The 19,499-nt window shown below is 42.8% G+C and overlaps 1 protein-coding gene across 2 annotated transcripts in view; it reads right to left on the bottom strand.

The window, feature by feature from the left end:
• Positions 1 to 14,154, bottom strand: part of LOC137322931 (coiled-coil domain-containing protein 138-like) — a 109,525-nt gene extending 95,371 nt beyond the window's left edge. The window contains exons 1-2 of one of the 2 annotated variants that reach the window (XM_067986168.1): positions 13,834 to 14,154; positions 11,264 to 11,318 (exon numbers count right to left, since the gene is read on the bottom strand). In XM_067986168.1, coding sequence (XP_067842269.1) covers positions 11,264 to 11,318; positions 13,834 to 13,986 — 208 coding nt within the window. In that variant the 5' untranslated portion in view covers positions 13,987 to 14,154. The remainder of the gene's footprint in view (positions 1 to 11,263; positions 11,319 to 13,833) is intronic. The other variant, XM_067986169.1, reaches the window with a different exon arrangement.
• Positions 14,155 to 19,499: the final 5,345 nt, after the last annotated feature.

Here is a 19,499-nt window from a genome sequence, read left to right on the forward strand (position 1 = left end):
AGATCTTGGAATGAGGAAAGTAAAATACAAATACTTCTTTTTCAGCGAGATAATTAAAATTTTTCATTCAACTTTGGAATACAAGACAAAAAAAACCTAATACACCCATTTCCATCACATGTTTCTTGGCAGACCTGATCTTACTTGTGGAAATGGTCATACAGCTTAAATTCCTTTAACAGGCCTTGAGGAATATTTAGGCTATGTGTAACAAGGCTTGGTTGCTCGTTTCATTTACTTCAAAGAACAAACTGCCTCATATCTTTGATTTAATTTGCAGCATTGGTTCTTTGATGTGAAAGAACTTGTTTGTTCCACTATATGATTTGTAGAAGTGATCATATCTGCCCAGAACATCTGTTCACCATTGCCAATTGTATATATCTGTGAAGTGTTGTTAAGTGTGTTTGAGGGTCTCCACATTAAAGGTGTCAATAGAAGTGTTAGTTTTGCCATTCCAGGGGCTTAAAGTAGGAATCTGAAATAGGACAAAACTCTTCTGAAATCTAGGCTGACTCACAGAAATGCTCAGTTTTCACTCTTTGAGGGGTATAGTAAGCTGATGCAGTACATTTTATAAGATAAAACCGACTGAATTCAACTTACTAAAACCTAGAACTTGGTAAATCTCATCAAATCTAGAGACTCATATTCAAAGACTCCCATCTGCCCTCACTAAACTTATCTTGTCCATGAAGCCCACCAGTTGGTCAGTCAACAGCCCCCCTCTCAGCTTCCTGCCACCCAAATTCTTCTCCTCAGCTCCTAATTACCATCAACCAATCAGAACGCCCCAAAGCGCTTTGGAGCCAATTAAGTACTTTTGAAAGGTAGTCACTGTTGTTATGCAGGAAATGTGGCAGCTAAACTGCGCACAGCAAGGTCCCACTAACAGCAATGTGATGATGACCAGATAATCTGTTTTAATGATGTTGGTTGAGGGATAAATATTGGCCAGGACACCGGGAAGAACTCCACTGCTCTTCTTCGAACTAGTGCCATGGGATCCTTTATTTTTACATCCACCCAAGAGGGCAGACGGGGCCTCGGTTTAACGTCTCATCTGAAAAACGGCACCTCCAACAGTGCAGCACTCCCTCAGTACTGTACTGGATTGTCAGCCTAGATTTTGTACTCCTCTCTACATCCACAAAGGTGACCGTTAAATACAGGATTTATAATATTTGAATGCAACACTTTTATGCACACTTTCTACATTTACATATTCATTCTCTTTATTTCAGCCTCATTCAGTCCTATTTTGGTTGACTAAGCTTTTGCTAATGGGAGAACTTGTAATTGAATTTTGGACACTGCTCATCATTCTGCAATCAATGCACATGTTTGGAAATTCTAAGTGTGTATACATATTTGGTATTGGAACAGAAAAGGCTTGGTCTACTCTTTACCTTTGCGTTTGTAACTCTTCCCACCCCTACACAGTCACTTCAGCAGTCCCTCGAGGATACGTCCTTGGCCCTCATCTACATGCTGCCCTTTGGCAATAATGGATCAGCTTCCACATGTATGCTGATGACACCCAGCTCTACCTCTCCACCACCTCACTTGGTCCATCCACGACCTCTGTGATGTCAGACTGCTTGTCTGATATCCAGTCTTGGATGAGTTGCAATTTCCTCTGGATAAATATTAGGAAGACTGAAGTCATTGTCATTGTCTTCAGCCCCTGCCATAAACTCCGCATCCTCACCACAAACCCTATTCCCTTAACAGCCATGGTTTCAGGCTGAACCAGACAGTTCACGACCTCAGGTTCCCATTCAACCTCAAACTGAGCTTCCGACCCCAACACAAAGACCGCCTACTTTCATCTCTGTAACATTATCCACCTCTGCTCCAGATATGCTGCTGAACCCTGGTGCTGGGTCAAGGATGTCATGGAGAGGCTGCAGAGCATTCTGGAGGGGGAGGGTGAACAGCCAGTATTCATGGTCCATATCGGTACCAACAACACGGGTAAAAAAAGGGATGAGGTCCTGCAAGGTGAATTGAAGGAGTTAGAAGATAAATTAAAAAGCAGGACCTCAAAAGGTAGTGATCTCAGGATTGCTACTAGTGCCACGTGCTAGTGAGTATAGAAACAGGAGAATAGACCAGATGAATGCATGGCTGCAGGGATGGTGTAGGAGGGAGGGATTTAGATTCCTGGGACATTGGGACTGGTTCTGGGAAGGTGGGACCCGTATAAGCGGGACGGGTTACACCCGAGCAGGACCGGGACTGACGTCCTCGTGGGGGTATTTGCTAGTGCTGTAGGAGAAGGTTGAAACTAGAATGGCAGGGGGATGGGCACCTGAGCAGGGAGACAGAGGAGGGGGAAACAAGGATAGAAACAAAAGCCAGAAAGGGAAGAAGCAATAGTGGAAGGCAAAGAAAACAAAGGCGAAAAACAAATAGGGCCATAGTGCAAAATAAAACTGAGATGACTAGCAATCTTAAAAAGACAAGTCTACAGGCATTGTGTCTTAATGCGCAGAGCATTCACAATAAGTAAGATGAATTGACAGCGCAGATAGATATTAACGGTTATGATATAGTTGCGACTATGGAGACATGGCTGCAAGGTGACCAAGGATGGGAACTGAACATCCAGGGGTATTCAATATTTAGGAAGGACAGGCAAAAAGGGAAAGGAGGTGGGGTAGCGTTGTTAGTAAAGGAGGAAATCAATGCAATAGTGAGGAAGGATATTGGCTTGGAAAATCACAATGTGGAATCTGTATGTAAGGAGCTAAGAAACACCAAGGGGCAGAAAACGTTGGTAGGGGTTGTCCATAGACCCCCAAACAGTAGTGGAGATGTAGGGGAGGGCATTAAACAGGAAATTAGAGACGCATGCAAGAAGGGTACAACTATAATCATGGGTGACTTTAATATATATATATAAATTGGTCAAACCAAATTAGCAATAATACTGTGGGGGAGGAATTCCTGGAGTGTGTACGTGATGGTTTTCTAGACCAATACGTTGAGGAACCAACTAGAGAACAGGCGATCCTAGACTGGATATTGTGCAATGAGAAAGGATTAATTAACAATCTTGTTGTGCGGAGTCTCTTAGGGAAGAGCGACCATAACGTGATAGAATTCCTCATTAAGATGGACAGTGAAGTAGTTGAATCCAAAACTAGGGTCCTGAATCTAAATAAAGGAAATTACGAAAGTATGAGGTGCGAGTTGGCTATGATAGATCGGGGAACTTTACGAAAAGGGATGACGGTGGATAGGCAATGGCTAATATTTAAAGAACGTGTGCAGGAATTACAACAATTATTCATTCCTGTCTGGTGCAAAAATAAAACAGGAAAGGTGGCTCAACCGTGGCTTACAAAAAAAATTAAGGATAGTATTGGATCCAAAGAGGAGACATATAAAATTGCCAGAAAAAGCGGCAAGCCTGAGGATTGGGAGCAGTTCAGAATTCAGCAAAGGAAGACAAAGAGATTGATTAAGAGGGGAAAAATAGAGAATGAGAGTAAACTAGCAGGGAACATAAAAACTGACTGTAAAAGCTTCTATAAATATGTCAAGAGAAAAAGATTAGTGAAGATAAATGTAGGTCCCTTACAGTCAGAAATGGGGGAAATTATAATGGGGAACAAAGAAATGGCAGAACAATTAAACACATACTTTGGTTCTGTCTTCACAAAGGAGGACACAAATAACCTCCCAGAAATGTTAGGGAGCCAAGGATCTAGTGGGAGGGAGGAACTGAAGGAAACCAGTATTAGCAAAAAAATAGTGCTAGGGAAATTAATGGGGCTAAAGGCTGACAAATCCCCAGGGCCTGATAATCTACATCCCAGAGTCCTAAAGGAAGTGGCCCTGGAAATAGTGGATGCATTGGTGATCATCCTCCAAAATTCTATAGACTCTGGAACAGTTCCCACAGATTGGAGGATGACAAATGTAACCCCACTGTTTAAAAAAGGAGGGAGAGAAAAAACAGGGAATTACAGACCAGTTAGCCTAACATCAGTAGTGGGGAAAATACTAGAGTCTATTATAAAAGATGTGATAACAGAACACTTGGAGGGCATTAACTGGATTGGACAAAGTCAGCATGGGTTTATGAAAGGGAAATCATGCTTAACAAATCTACTGGAGTTTTTTTTGAGGATGCAACTAGTAGAATAGATAGAGGAGAACTAGTGGATGTGGTGTATTTGGATTTTCAGAAGGCTTTTGATAAGGTCCCACACAAGAGGTTAGTGTGCAAAATTTGAGAGTAGGAATAAACGGGTCAGTGACTAGTGGGGTACCACAGTGATCAGTGCTTGGGCCCTAGCTATTCACAATATATATATATCAATGATTTGGATGAGGGAACTAAATGTAACATTTCCAAGTTTGCAGATGACAAAGCTGGGGTGGAATGTGAGCTGTGAGGAGGATGCAAAGAGGTTCCAATGTGATTTAGACAAGTTGGGTGAGTGGGCAAGAACATGGCAGCTGCAGTATAACGTGGATAAATGTGAAGTTATCCACTTTGGTTGTAAAAACAGAAAGGCAGATTATTATCTGAATGGTGATAGATTGGGAAAAGGGGAGGTGCAACGAGACCTGGGTGTTCTTGTACACCAGTTGCTGAAAGCGAGCATTCAGGTGCAGCAAGCAATTAGGAAGGCGAATGGTATGTTGGCCTTTATTGCAAGAGGATTTGAGTACAGGAGCAGGGATGTCTTACTGCAGTTATACAGGGCCTTGGTGAGACCACTTCTGGAGTATTGTGTGCAGTTTTGATCTCCTTATCTGAGGAAGGATGTCCTGCCATGGAGGGAGTGCAACGAAGGTTTACCAGACTGATTCCTGGGATGGCAGGACTGACGTATGAGGAGAGATTGGGTCGACTAGGCCTATATTTACTAGAGTTTAGAAGAATGAGGTGATCTCATCGAAACATATAAAATTCTAACAGGACTAGACAGACTAGATGCAGGGAGGATGTTCCTGAAGACTGGGGAGTCCAGAACCAGGGGTCACAGTCTCAGGATACGGGGTATGCCATTTAGAACCGAGATGAGGAGAAATTTCTTCACTCAGAGGGTGGTGATCCTGTGGAATTCTCTACCACAGAAGGCAGTGGAGGCCAAGTCATTAGATGTACTCAAGAAGGAGATAGATATATTTCTTAATGCGAAAGGGATCAAGCGATATGGGGAAAAAGCGGGAACAGGGTATTGAGTTAGACGATCAGCCATGATCATTTTGAATGGCAGAGCAGGCCTGAAGGGCCGAATGGCCTACTCTTCCTCTATTTTCTATGTTTCTATGTTAAACTCTCATTCATGCCTTTGTCACCTACACACTCAACCATTTCAATGCTGTCCTAGCTGGTTTCCCATCCTCCACCTTTCGTAAACTTCAGTTAATCTAAAGCTCTGCTGCTCATAACCTATCCTGTATTAAGTCCTTCTCACCCATCGCCAAAAAAGAAGAATTTCCAGGGCTTTGGAGAAAGAGCAGGAGAGTACGGCTAATTGGATAGCTCTTTCAAAGAGCTGGCACAGGCATGATGGGCCGAATGGCCTCCTTCTGTGCTGTAAAATTCTATGATTCCATGGACTTGCATTTATGTAGCGCCTTTAACGTACTAAAACGTTCCAAGGCGCTTCACAGGAGCGTAATCAGACAAGAATTGACACCAAGCCAAAAATGGAGCCATTTGGACAGGTGACCAAAAGAGGTAGGCTTTCAGGAGCGTCTTGAAAGGAGAGAGAGGTGAATAGGTTTAGGGAGATAACAGCTTTAATCTATAAAACATCTCACGTCACTTTTAGTAGTTTAGGTTTTACCCGTATTGCCTGAGCAAAATTTTGATAATTTATAATTCTTGTATTTTCTTTTTAATTCATTCATGGGATGTAGGCGTCGCTAGCAAGGCCCACATTTATTGCCATCATTAATTGCCCTTGAGAAGGTGGTGATGAGCCGCCTTCTTGAACCGCTGCAGTCCACGTGGTGAAGGTTCTCCCACAGTGCTGTTAGGAAGGGAGTTCCAGGATTTTGACCCGGCAACGATGAAGGAACACGATATATTTCCAAGTTGGGATGGTGTGTAATTTGGAGGGGAACGTGCCAATAGTGTTGTTCCCATGTGCCTGCTGCTCTTGTCCTTCCAGGTGGTAGAGGTCGCAGGTTTGGGAGGTGCTGTCGAAGAAGCCTTGGCGGGTTGCTGCAGTGCATCCTGTGGATGGTAAGCACTGCAGCCACAGTGCACCGGTGGTGAAGGGAGTGAATGTTTAGGGTGGTGGATGGGGTGCCAATCAAGCAGGCTGCTTTGTCCTGGAAGGTGTCAAGCTTCTTGAGTGTTGTTGGAGCTGCACTCATTCAGGCAAGTGGAGAGTATTCCATCACACTCCAGACTTGTGCCTTGTAGATGGTGAAAAGGCTTTGGGGAGTCAGGAGGTGAGTCACTCGCCATAGAATACCCAGCCCCTGACCTGCTCTTGTAGCCACAGTATTTATATGGCTGGTCCAGTTTAGTTTCTGGTCAATGGTGACCCCCAGGATGTTGATGGTGGGGGATTCGGCGATGGTAATGCCATTGAATGTCAAGGGGAGGTGGTTAGACTCTCTCTTGTTGGAGATGGTCATCGCCTGGCGCGAATGTTACTTGCCACTTATCAGCCCAAGCCTGGATGTTGTTCAGGTCTTGCTGCATGCGAGCATGGACTGCTTCATTATTTGAGGGGTTGCGAATGGAACTGAACACCTTGCAATCATCAGCGAACATCCCCATTTCTGACCTTATGATGGAGGGAACGTCATTGATGAAGCAGCTGAAGATGGTTGGGCCTAGGACACTGCCTTGAGGAACTCCTGCAGCAATGTCCTGGGGTTGAGATGATTGGCCTCCAACAACCACTACCATCTTCCTTTGTGCTAGGTATGACTCCAGCCACTGGAGAGTTTTCTCCCTGATTCCCACTGACTTCAATTTTACTAGGGCTCCTTGTTGCCACACTCGGTCAAATGCTGCCTTGATGCCAAGGGCAGTCACTCTCACCTCACCTCTGGAATTCAGCTCTTTTGTCCATGTTTGGACCAAGGCTGTAATGAGGTCTGGAGCCAAGTGGTCCTGGCGGAACCCAAACTGAGCATCGGTGAGCAAGTTATTGGTGAGTAAGTGCCGTTTGAAAGCACTGTCGACAACACCTTCCATCACTTTGCTGATGATTGAGAGTAGACTGAAGGGGTGGAAATTGGCCGGATTGGATTTGTCCTGCTTTTTGTGTACAGGACATACCTGGGCAATTTTCCACATTATCGGGTAGATGCCAGTGTTGCAGCTGTACTGGAACAACTTGGCTAGAGGCGCGGCTCGTTCTGGAGCACAAGTCTTCAGCACTACAGCCGGGATATCGTCGGGGCCCGTAGCCTTTGCTGTATCCTGTGCACTCAGCCATTTCTTGATATCACATGGATGTATTTGTATGTTTAATGCAGCATTTTTGATTTAACATTAAAGCCAGTAGAAATTAAACAATGGGTGGAGGTTTGGGTGATTTGGATTGTTAATGAGCTACCAAAGAAAGATGGAATAACCACCAGACTATTTACTTCTGCAGGTTACTTTAGCTTTGAGACAATTGTGTATTATTCTAAGCATTTTTTGCCATTGTAATGGAATATTTTCATTCAATGTGCCCAGAAGGAGCCTTAGCTAAACAGATACACAGGAGCCGTGGGCTCCTACAGCAAAGGAAATGTAATTCTTTTTAGGATCATAACTTTGTGTGCAGAGGATTGGCCTGACGAGCTGTCAGAATGAAGAGGGATCAGAGGACTGCCTTTGATTCTCCCTGGGGATGCTGATTCCAGACTAAACCCATACAGACTGTAACAAAGGAAGACATGACCATTTATCTTAGAAAGAGCTAGCGTAAAAATGCGTTTTTACCTAGAACAGCAGCAGAGTTGCATTTTATTATTTTTATGGGTAGGACATTGATCAATCTCATTGTGAAAACTGTATTTTGTTCATTCATGTATATTATGTAAAATAAACTAGTTTGCTGATCTATAATCATGCCTTGTCTCAGTCCACTTTCCTTAAAGACAAGAGAACACATGTGGCGAGGCTTCAATTGCCAATTAATGGAACAAGGGTTGCATGTGATGATCCCTGGAATACGCCATCATTAAACTAGATATTGGACAGTAAAGGTGCAGTCTGGAACATTGAGGACTCATTGCCCAATTATGGGAGTGACCAGTAACAATGAACTCAAGAGAATATCCAACATAAAACCCACAAAATTGTAAAAGCGATTTACAGAGAAATAACTAGACGAATGAATGTTGAGCCATAGGAGAGGGTTAGGAGAAGTGATTGAAGGCTAGATCGAAAATACGGATTTTGAGTTTTTAAAATCAGCACAGAGAAGTAGAGGCAGAAGATTTTATGGAGGGATTTCAAAACAGTAGAACAGAAGCATCTGAAGGCTCGACCATCAATGATGGGGTAAAGAGATGCACAGGAGACAAGAGTCAAAGGACCAAAGAGTTTGGGAGAGGATGCAAGACTAAAGGTGATTGCAGAGGTAGGGAGGAGAGGGGCCATAGATTTTAAACTAGATGCGCTGGGGTACAAGGAGCCAGTGTAGGTCACTGAGAATGTGGATAATCGGTGAGCAAGACAGAGTACAGGCAACTGCATTTTGTGTAAATTGGAGGGTGGACGATGGAAAACCAGTAAGAAGAGCATACAAGTAATCGAGTCTGGAAGTGACGAAAGCAGAGATGAGGGTTGCAGGAGCAGAGTGGCTGATTGGGGGCAGGGTGGGGGGGAAAGAGAGAGGGGCAATGTTGAGGAGGTCAACAATGGTGCAAAGGTGGAACTAAGTACTCTTGGTATTGAAAAGGATGTTGGGTGTAAAGCTCAGCTCAGGGTCAGACATGATGTCGATGGTATGTCACCAACGCACACCATTTTGAAGCATCCTCGACATATCTCTGCAGGGTCTGAAAGCAGAAAGTCACCACCTGCAAGCAAACACACACCAGCACCTAAATGACCTCCCCAAGTGGTAGACTCAGAACTTCAGCAGAGACCCAGTGCTTCCCTTTATTCCAGAAGAAATCAATTAATTTCCTGTGGATGTTGGTGAGAAAGTCAAGGGGAGGAATTAAAATGTTTCACAAAGAATGACAGGCACTGGTTGGTTTATGATCAACGTTGTAACCTTGTAGGAAAGCATTTAGAGCAATCCTGTCCAATATCCAAAGACAAGTGGTGACTTGTGAAGTTGTGTTTTTCTTCCCCCAAATTGGTGAAGGAGAAAGAAGTGGAGAAAAGGCCAGAAGGTCCACTGACAAGATTCTGAATAGGGCAGTGAAGATGAATTTATTTATCCAAGAAAGTAAAAGACCTGGATGCACATGCATACACACACAGCCCTGTCCTCACCCGTATCCTCCTCCTGAGGGCAGCAGCAGCAACTTCTTCCAACCCCCAACCCCCTTTCATCCTATTCTAATGCCACATGATGTAATTGTTGGTGGCTTTTTTGGAAAAAGACACAGTCCAAAGGTAAAAGAAAAAATGTCTCTTAAGCACCTTCTGAAAATTATCTTTTTCTCTTTCTTTCTTGTCCTCTGCAACCAAGCAGAGTTCAGACTACATTGATGTTTGAAACATGGTTTGAACACAAATGTTGCTGCAGAATTACAATTGAAAGGATATAAAGGATTCAAAAAGGTTAGAATAGAACAAAATGATGAGTTGTAGCTATTTGTTAAAATAAGAACAGGAACAGGAGTAAGCCATTCATAAAGATTTGTCGCTCTCAGTCTTGAAAATTTCAATCGACTCAGCATCCACAGCCGTTTGGGGAAGAGAATTCCAGATTTCCACTACCCTGATTTCACTCCTGAATGACCTAGCTCTAATTTTAAGATTGTGTCCCCTTATGCTGGATTCCGCCATCAGAGGAAATACCTTCTCTATATCTACTCCATTGAATCCGTTCATCATTTTAAACATCTCAATTAGATTACCCCTCAACCTTCTAAACTCAAGGGAATACAAGCTAAGTCTATGTCTGCATAATTTAACCCTTTAAGCCCTGGTGTAACTCTAGTGAATCTGCACCGTATCCTACTCAAGGTCAATATATCCATCCCAAAAATGAATGCAGTAATCCAGATGGGGTCTGACCAAGGTTCTATACAACTGAAGCAACACTTCCACCCCTTTGTATTCCAGCCCCCTTGAGAAAAAGGCCCACATTCCATTAGCTTTTTTGATTACTTTTTGTAACTGTGCACGAGCAATTAGTAATTTATTAGTAAAACACCCAAATTCTTTTGCTCCTCCACAGTTCCTAGTCTCTTGTCGTTAAGAAAATATTCTGATTTGTCTTTCTTGGATCCAAAGTGGCTGACCTCACACCCCACATTGAACTCTATCTGCTATTGTTTTGCCCACTCGCTTAGTCCATCTATGTCCCTTTTTAACTTCCTGCTCCCATCCACACAACTTCTTGTGCCTCCTATCTTAGTGATATATAAATCTCTATTCCTTCATCCAAGTCATTGATATATATGGTGCAAAGCTGAGGCACCCAGTACAGAACCCTGGAACATCACTTGTCACATTCCACCAATCACAGTACATTCCCTTTACTCTCTCTCTCTCCTACTACTTCCCAACCATAAGGTTACCTCCAATTCCATAGGTTCTCATTTTTATTAATAATCCCTTGTGTGGGACCTTATCAAAGACGGACTTAGTTGTTCAAGAGAGAGAGAGAGAGAGAGATGGAGATAGAGAGAGAAAGAAAGGGAGGGGAAGAGTGGCGGAGGGGATACTGATCTGCAATTTTGATCACACCTTTCATGTCAACTTATAACATTGAAAATGCTTCAGTAACCAGTTATAATAGGAATCCCTTATGTAAGTAAATCTGTGATACTGCAGTTACAGGTTGCTGCCACTGAGTAGCATCGTAACTCCATTGTATCCTCTGGCACCACAGATGATCCACTAGTACATATAATTTTTTAATTTCTCATTCTTAAAATTCACTTGTCAGTTATAGTTATGGACAGCTTCCCAGAGCTCTTGTGCTCTGGAAAGGCAAATGGCAATAAGTGTACAAATATTTTGATATATACTAATAAAAAACAAGTTGACTGACTGGCTGTGACAAATTTTTGCAGCAATACACACCAGTTTACAAATCTAGTACATGTACCATTTTCATTTCATAGAAAAGTTAAAATCATATAGCCTTACTTTTGATAGATGGGTTGATTTTCATACTAATTCTGGTCATATTTATTCTGGAGTCCTAAAATAAAACATGAACTATTGAAAATGAATACTGTGACTTTTAAATCAGATACCCAAAATAGCAAAACATGCAAAGTTCACTGCATAAAATGTTGGGAAAACATATGCTACATTACATGTAAAATATTGCACCACAGCAATATAGTGCTAGGTTTATTTAACAAGTAATAAAAGACTATGGGCAAGTTACCACATCTTTCTTGTGAACAATATAAACCTAGCAACACTTTATGATGCGTTATAATATTGGGATAATTACAGATGAATCAAATGGACATTTATGGATTAAAATGAAAGTTGAAAAGCATTTTATTTTAAAATTAATGTTTTATTACACTTTCATTTAGCAAGTGACCAGTCTCACGAAGTTGAGGTGAAATACCAATAGGAGTTACAAACAATGCTATATGTCTCAGTATTTTGTGTGCATGAAACTCATTTTCATTATTATTTTGATACCTGATTTTATACTTGATTCCATCAAATTTATTTCTGTTTTCTCATGTCTGACTTTTTAACAACATTTTCCTGGAATCTTTAACCAGAACATTCTTTTGATTATCCAAAGTGCTACAGTATGCTAATTTGGTCAATTGCGACAAAAACACAAAGAAACGGAGCAACGTATAAAAATACTCTGCTTCAACTGACATCTGTGAAATTAACTTCTGTAAAAATGTATATAAACAGCAAATAACAATTGCCTCTAGTATTACAATTTAATGAGTGCAGATTAGAATACAACCATTGGGTGGCAGAATATGTTAGTACATTGTTTTTTCACCTCTAGGTTTTTGATTCTGTTTCGGGAGAGCATCCTCTATGATAACAGCCAGTCTCTGTAGTTCTACTGGGCTCCACTGTACAATAGGAAGACCCAGAATGAAACTGAACTGATGAAATTGGGAGATGTTATTAGCGATAAATGTTCATAATCAATTTTTAAATCTTGCAGTGCTAACCCAAAATATACTAGCACATCTGCCTTCTCACTGATACATGCCACGTACATCTCACTAAAAATGCAGCATTTATCAAAATGAATACAATATGATACAATTAAAGTCCTGCCAAGTATAGTTAATTATATAAAAGCCTCTGTTGACCAGCTATTATTTAGGTGTCAGCTTTGGCTCAGTGATAGCACTCTTGCTTCCGAGTCAGAAAGTCAAGGGTTCCAGTCCAACCCCAGTGACTCGTGCACATAATCTAGGCTGACACTTCAGTGCAGTACTGAGGAAGTGGGCTGCATTGTCGGAGGTGATGTCTTTCGGATGAGATGTTAAACTTAAGCCCTGTCTGCCTCTCAGGTGGATGTAAAAGATCCCATGCCACTATTTGAACAAGAGCAGGGGCGTTCTCCCATTGTCCCGGCCAACATTTCTCCCTCAACACCATTAAAACAGATCATCAGGTCATTTATCTAATTGCTATCAGTGGGACCTTGCAGTGCACAAATTGGCCGCCGCATTTATCGAAGTTACAACAGTGACTACACTTCAAAAAAAATACATTGGCTGTGAATCACTTTGGGATGTTAATGTATCATTGTCAAGGGACAGACTCTCCAGTTTACCCTACTGAAACTGACAGGCTTAACCCAAGGGCACATCATGGGTTGACAATACCTTTGGTTCCCCAAACATCAGGACAGCCACACTGAATGCAGCCAATGGAGGGAGAACTGCATGTCACCTTTCAACTGGTCACGTGAAGTAACGCTGCCCACGGACTTTTCCATGAAATAAAATCCAGCCATCTCAACCCAATAGACACTCGCCACATCATAAAAATTCCCTGATAATGTTTTCACTTTCTATGCTAACTGAAAAAAATCACTAATGTGTGGGCAGTTTTGTACTCTCAACCCTTTGGGGGAGTGGGAAGCAGAAGAGAGACAGACACACAGACGTATTTCATCCCGTCACTTAAAATTGGGTCCCACAGTACAGTATGCTAACCTACTGCAGCAATGAGTTCACTTAGAATTATGTCATGCCAAGCTTCCAGTAATATTGTAGCAAATCATTGATACTAATATTGAACATCATCGTAGATCAAGGATATGGGTGGTTACTGCAGGTTCAAAAGGAAGCATCTTGGCTTACTTCATCGCATCTTTTAAAGTCGTTAATACATGGATTATTTTGAAGTGCAGTAACTTATATAGACAAATATGGCAGCCATTTTGCACGCAGCAAGATCCCGCAAACAAGGAGATAAATGACCAGCAGATTTCTTTTTGTTATTGGTTGAGGGAGGAAAGTTGGCCAAGACACCGGGAGTGCTCCGGGCTGAAACAGGGCCATATGATCTTTGAAGTCCACAGGAAGAGGTAGGCTGGGCCTCGATTTAACAGCACCTCAGCGTGTCAGCCCAGCTTCTGGAGTGGGCTGAGAAACCTCGACATCTGACTCAGCGGGGCGTGTTAGCAACTGATGAAAGCCCCCGGCACCACACCCCGCCGCTCGCACCTCCCTCCTCCAGCACCGCGAACGCCACCATCCTCTCACCTGATCCACACAGTCCCGGAGCCGCTCTTTAAACCGCTCCACGATCGCGCTCACAGGAGAACCCCCGATATTTCCCACCTCCTTATTGTCGAGGTAGCGGTGTTTTAACCGCGCGATAACGGAATCAAGGGCCGCGTCCTCGTTACTTCCCATCACCGTCCCGCTCCTCGCCGCCACAAACCAAGCTGCGTCTCCGGGGCAACCGTTCGAATTTCGAGCCGTTCCAACCGGAACTTCCGGTTGTTCATAGGTTAAAGGGAAGGCTAGGCGCTATGGCGACTGTTAAGCTTCATCGCAGTGACTGTTGATAACGCAGCTGGCCTGCAATTCTGAGGACTGTATGTGATTACCAACACCGCAGCTGGCCGTGCATAGGCTATTGACGCGCCCAATATTACATGGTATAGACAAGTATGGAGTAAACCGGAACTTGAGAAAACCAGCAGAGACAGAGGGGCAGAAACCGAATTTTGGTTCATAAGCAAGTTAATTGGTGGGGATATATGTATATTGTTTAAAGATGTATTGCTTAAACCTTACACTTTCTAGCTATTGAAAGTTAATCTTTCTGCAGCTGTAAGTCACTAATCAGGTCGGAGAAAGAAAGACACAAGTTCAAGTCCAAAGACATTATTCAGAGGCGGAGTGAGCAAGAGAGTTTCGGTTCTTGAGAGTTTGGTGATAAGAGAAAGCTCAGGATAACTCGTACTGTCTGGACAGGTCACATAAGAGGTGGTTTTATCATATTTAGAAAGGACTATTACAGAGCAATAGGAGGCTTACAGGATATATCCCACATGCATGATGGGGCTATCCTGGATCCATAAGGTACTTAGAGAAATACACTTGCATTAAGTGTCTGAGGATTGTGACTCTTAAACAGAACATTGCTGAGCTCAGGAACAATTGTTTACATTGTGCAATATACGTACAAGATGGGGAGAATTTTTCTGAACATGTACTGCAGATGGTGATCACCTCATCGATTGAAAGAGTTGAATATCAAAGCCTGTAGGGGGAACAGGGTAGGACAGATGTTAGAATCATAGAATGGTTACAGCACAGAAGGAGGCCATTTGGCCTGTCGAGCCCCTACCGGCTCTCTGCAAGAGCAATCTAGTTAATTCCAGAGCTCCTGCTTTTCCCTGTAGCCCTTCAATTTTTTTCCTTTCAAGTACTTATCCAGTTCCCTTTTGAAGGCCCCTTGGGCAGTGCATTACAGATCCTAACCACTCACTGTGTAAAAAAGTTTTTCCTCATGTCACCTTTGGTTCTTTTGCCAATCACCTTAAATCTATGTCCTCTGGTCCTTGACCCTTCCGCCAATGGGAACAGTTTCTCTTTATCTACTCTGTCTAGACCCTTCATGATTTTGAATACCTCTATCAAATTTCCTCGCAACCGTTTCTGTTCCAAGGAGAACAACTCCATCTTCTCCAGTCTATCCATGTAACTAAAGCCCCTCATCCCTGGAATCATTTTAGTAAATCTCTTCTGCACCCTTTCTAAGGCCTTCACATCTTTGCTGAAGTGCAGTGCCCAGAACTGGACACAATACTCCAGTTGTGGCTGAACCAGTGTTTCCCCATAGCCCTGCAAATATTTTCCCTTCAAGTGCTTCTCCAATTCCCTTTTGAAAGCCACGATTGACTCTGCCTCCACCACCCCCTCAGGCAGTGCATTCTAGATCATAACCACTCGCTGTGTAAAAAAATTTTCCTTATGTCATCTTTGGGTCTTTTGCCAATCACCTTAAATCTATGTCCTCTGGTCCTTGACCCTTCCGCCAATGGGAACAGTTTCTCTTTATCTACTCTGTCTAGACCCTTCATGATTTTGAATACCTCTATCAAATCTCCTCTCAACCTTTTCTGCTCTAAAGAGAGCAACCCCAGCTTCTCCAGTCTATACACGTAACTAAAGTCCTTCATCCATGGAACCATTCTAGTAAATCTTTTCTGCACCATCTCTAAGACCTTCAGATCTTTCCTAAATTGCGGTGCTCAGAAATGGACACAATACTCCAATTGTGGCCGAACCAGTGTTTTATAAAGGTTCATCATAACTTCCTTAATTTTGTACTCTATGCCTCTATTTATAAAGCCCAGGATCTCTTATGCCTTTTTAACCGCTTTCTCAACTTGCCCTACCACCTTCAACGATTTGTGCACATATACCTCCAGGTATCTCTGTTCCTCCACCCCCTCTAGAATTGTACCCTTTAGTTGATAATTCCTCTCCTCGTTTTTCCTACCAAAATGTATCACTTCGCGCTTCTCTGCATTAAATTTCATCTGCTGCGTGTTTGCCCATTCCACCAGCCTGTCTATATCCTCTTGAAGTCTATCACTATCCTCCTCACTGTTCACTACACTTCCAAGTTTTGTGTCATCTGCAAATTTTGAAATTGTGCCCTGTACACCCAAGTCCAAATTATTAATATATATCAAGAAAAGCAGTGGTCCTAGTACCAACCCCTGAGGAACACCACTGTATACCTTCCTCCAGTCCGAAAAACAACTGTTCACCACTGCTCTATATTTCCTGTCAGTTAGCCAGTTTAGTATCCATGCTGCCATTGCCCCTTTTATTGCATGGGTTTCAACTTTGATGACAAGCCTGTTATCAAACGCCTTTTGGGAGTCCATATATACCACATCAACAGCATTGCCCTCATCAACCCGCTCTGTTACCTCATCAAAAAACTCAAGCAAGTTAGATAAACACGATTTGTCTTTAACAATTCTGTGCTGGCTTTCTTTAATTAATCTATACTTGTCCAAGTGACATAATTTTGTCTTAGATTATCATTTCTAAAAGTTTCCCCACCACTGAGGTTAAACTGACTGGCCTGCAGTTGCTGGGTTTATCCTTTTTTAAACTAGGGTGTCACATTTGCAATTCTCCAGTTCTCTGACACCTCCTCCGTATCTAAGGATGATTGGAAGATTATGGCCAGTACCACCCTTACTTCCCTCAGCAACCTAGAATGCATCCCATCCGGACAGGGTGACTTATCTACTTTAAGTACAGCCAGCCTTTCTAGTACTTCCTCTTTATCAATTTTTAGCCCATCCAGTATCTCAACTACCTCTTTTACTGTGACTTTGGCAGCATCTTCTTCCTTGGTAAAGACAGATACAAAGTAATCATTTAGTACCTCAGCCATGCCCTCTGCCTCCATGAGTAGATCTCCTTTTTGGTCCCTAATCGACCCCACCCCTCCTCACTACTTTTTTACTATTTTTTTATGCCTATAGAAGACTTTTGGATTCCCTTTTATGTTGGTTGCCAGTCTATTCTCATACTCTCTCTTTGCCCCTCTCATTTCCTTTTTCACTTCCCCTCTGAACTTTCTCTCTTCAGCTTGGTTCTCACTTGTATTTTCAACCTGACATGTGTCAAACGGCCCCTTTTTCTGCTTCATCTTACTCTCTATCTCTTTCGTCATCCAGGGAGCAATGGCTTCTTTTCCCCCTCGTGGGAATGTATCTAGACTGTACCCGACCCATCTCCTCTTTAAAGGCCGCCCATTGCTCGATTACAGTTTTGCCTGGCAATCTTTGATTTCAATTTACCTGGGCCAGATCCCACTTAAATTGGTCCTCCTCCAATTGAGTATTTTTACTCTACAGTGCTCTTTGTCCTTTACCATAGCTAATCTAAACCTTATGATACTATGATCACTGTTCCCTAAATGTTCCCCCACTGACACTTGCTCCACTTGACGCACCTCGTTCCCCAGAACCAGATCCAGCAATGCCTCCTTCCACACTTCAAAAATTCCTCCCCCTCTTTGCATTTTACACTATTACAATCCCAGTCTATATTAGGATTGTTGAAGTCCCCCCCATTATTCGTACTCTATGACTTTTGCACCTCTCTGTAATTTCCCTGCAGATTTTCTCCTTTATATCTTTCCCACTAGTTGGTGACCTATAAAATACACCCAGTAGTGTAATTGTCCTCTATAGTTTCTTAACTCTAACCAAATAGATTCTGTCCTTGACCTCTCCAGGACATCTTCTCTCTCCAGCACTGCAATATTCTCTTTAATCAATACTGCCACCCCACCTCCTTTCTTTCCTTCCCTATCTTTCCTGAACACCTTATATCCAGGAATATTTAGTACCCAATCCTGCCCTTTTTTGAGCCAGGTCTCCGTTATTGCCACATCATATTCGCATGTGGCTATTTGTGCCTGCAGCTCACCAACCTTATTTACTACGCTTTGTGCACTGTAAACCTATCTTAGACCTCCTTCTATTCTTGCTTAGTCTGATCCCACCTAATACTGTACTGTTTCTTACATGTTGACAATGGAGAGGACCCTAGAACTTCAAGAATTATAATTTGATAATTAAAAAGCAGTAGCCAGAAGTAATGCCATGGCATTATGAAGCAAATGGCTATGTGAGGGAACAGAACAGGATTGTAGTAGTTGTAGGGGTCTGTATAATTAGGGGGATAGATAGCCTTTTCTGCAGTTGTGACTGGGAGTCCTGTATGGCATATGACCCAGATGCAAGCGTATAGAACATTATGTTGCGGGTGGAGAAACTCCTGGAAAGGGAGGGTGAACAGCCAAAAATTGTAGGTCACATGGGAACTGACATCATAAAGGACAGATCCGAGGTCAACAAAGTCAGCTTCAAGACCAAGGAATAGAATAAGGTGCAAGATCCCCAGGGTAGTAGTATCAGGATTGCTACCAGTGCCATGTGCTGCACAGACAGGGAGAGACAGATAAGGTATGTGAAAATACAGCTTGAGAGATGGTGTTGGAAGAAAGAGTTCAGATTTCTTACACATTGGGATCATTTTGGGAAAGGAGGAAGCTGTTCAGGAAGGATGGATTTCACCTAAACTGGATTACCAATCTCCTTGCTAAGAGGGTTAAAAGAGCATTGGGGTTGGATTTAAATTAGTAGAGCACAGGGAAGCGGCCACTAAAAGCTTTATCATGGATAGAAGAGTAGATATTGGAACAAGTCGGAATAGGGAGCTCAGCACAGAGGAGGAAATGGTGGAAGGCAGTAGCCTAAATGTTTTTGGTCCCTGCCATCCATAAGAACATAAGAATTTAGGAGCAGGAGTAGGCCATACGGCCCCACAAGCCTGCTCCGCCATTTAATAAGATCATGGCTGATCTTCGACCTCAACTCCACTTTCCCGCCCGATCCCCATATCCCTTGATTCCCCTAGAGTCCAGAAATCTATCTATCTCAGCCTTGAATATACTCAATGACTCAGCATCCACAGCCCTTTGGGGTAGAGAATTCTAAAGATTCACAACCCTCTCAGTGAAGCAATTCCTCCTCATCTCAGTTTTAAATGGCCGACTCCTTATCCTGAGACTATGCCCCCTAGTTCTAGACTCTCCAGCCAGGAGAAACAACCTCTCAGCATCTACCCTGTCAAGCCCCCTCAGAATCTTAATTGTTTCAATGAGATCCCATTCTCCTAAACTCCAGAGAATATAAGCCCATTTTACTCAACCTCTCAGCCAGGAATTAATCTAGTGAACCTTCGTTGGACCGCCTCTATGGCAAGTATATCCTTCCTTAGATAAGGAGACCAAAACTGTTCACAGCACTCCAGGTGTGGTCTCACCAAAGCCTTGTACAATTGTAGCAAGACTTCCTTACTCTTATACTCCAATCCCC

The sequence above is a fragment of the Heptranchias perlo genome, chromosome 6 (assembly GCF_035084215.1).
Source record: "Heptranchias perlo isolate sHepPer1 chromosome 6, sHepPer1.hap1, whole genome shotgun sequence".
In the NCBI taxonomy this organism is placed as follows: domain Eukaryota; kingdom Metazoa; phylum Chordata; class Chondrichthyes; order Hexanchiformes; family Hexanchidae; genus Heptranchias; species Heptranchias perlo.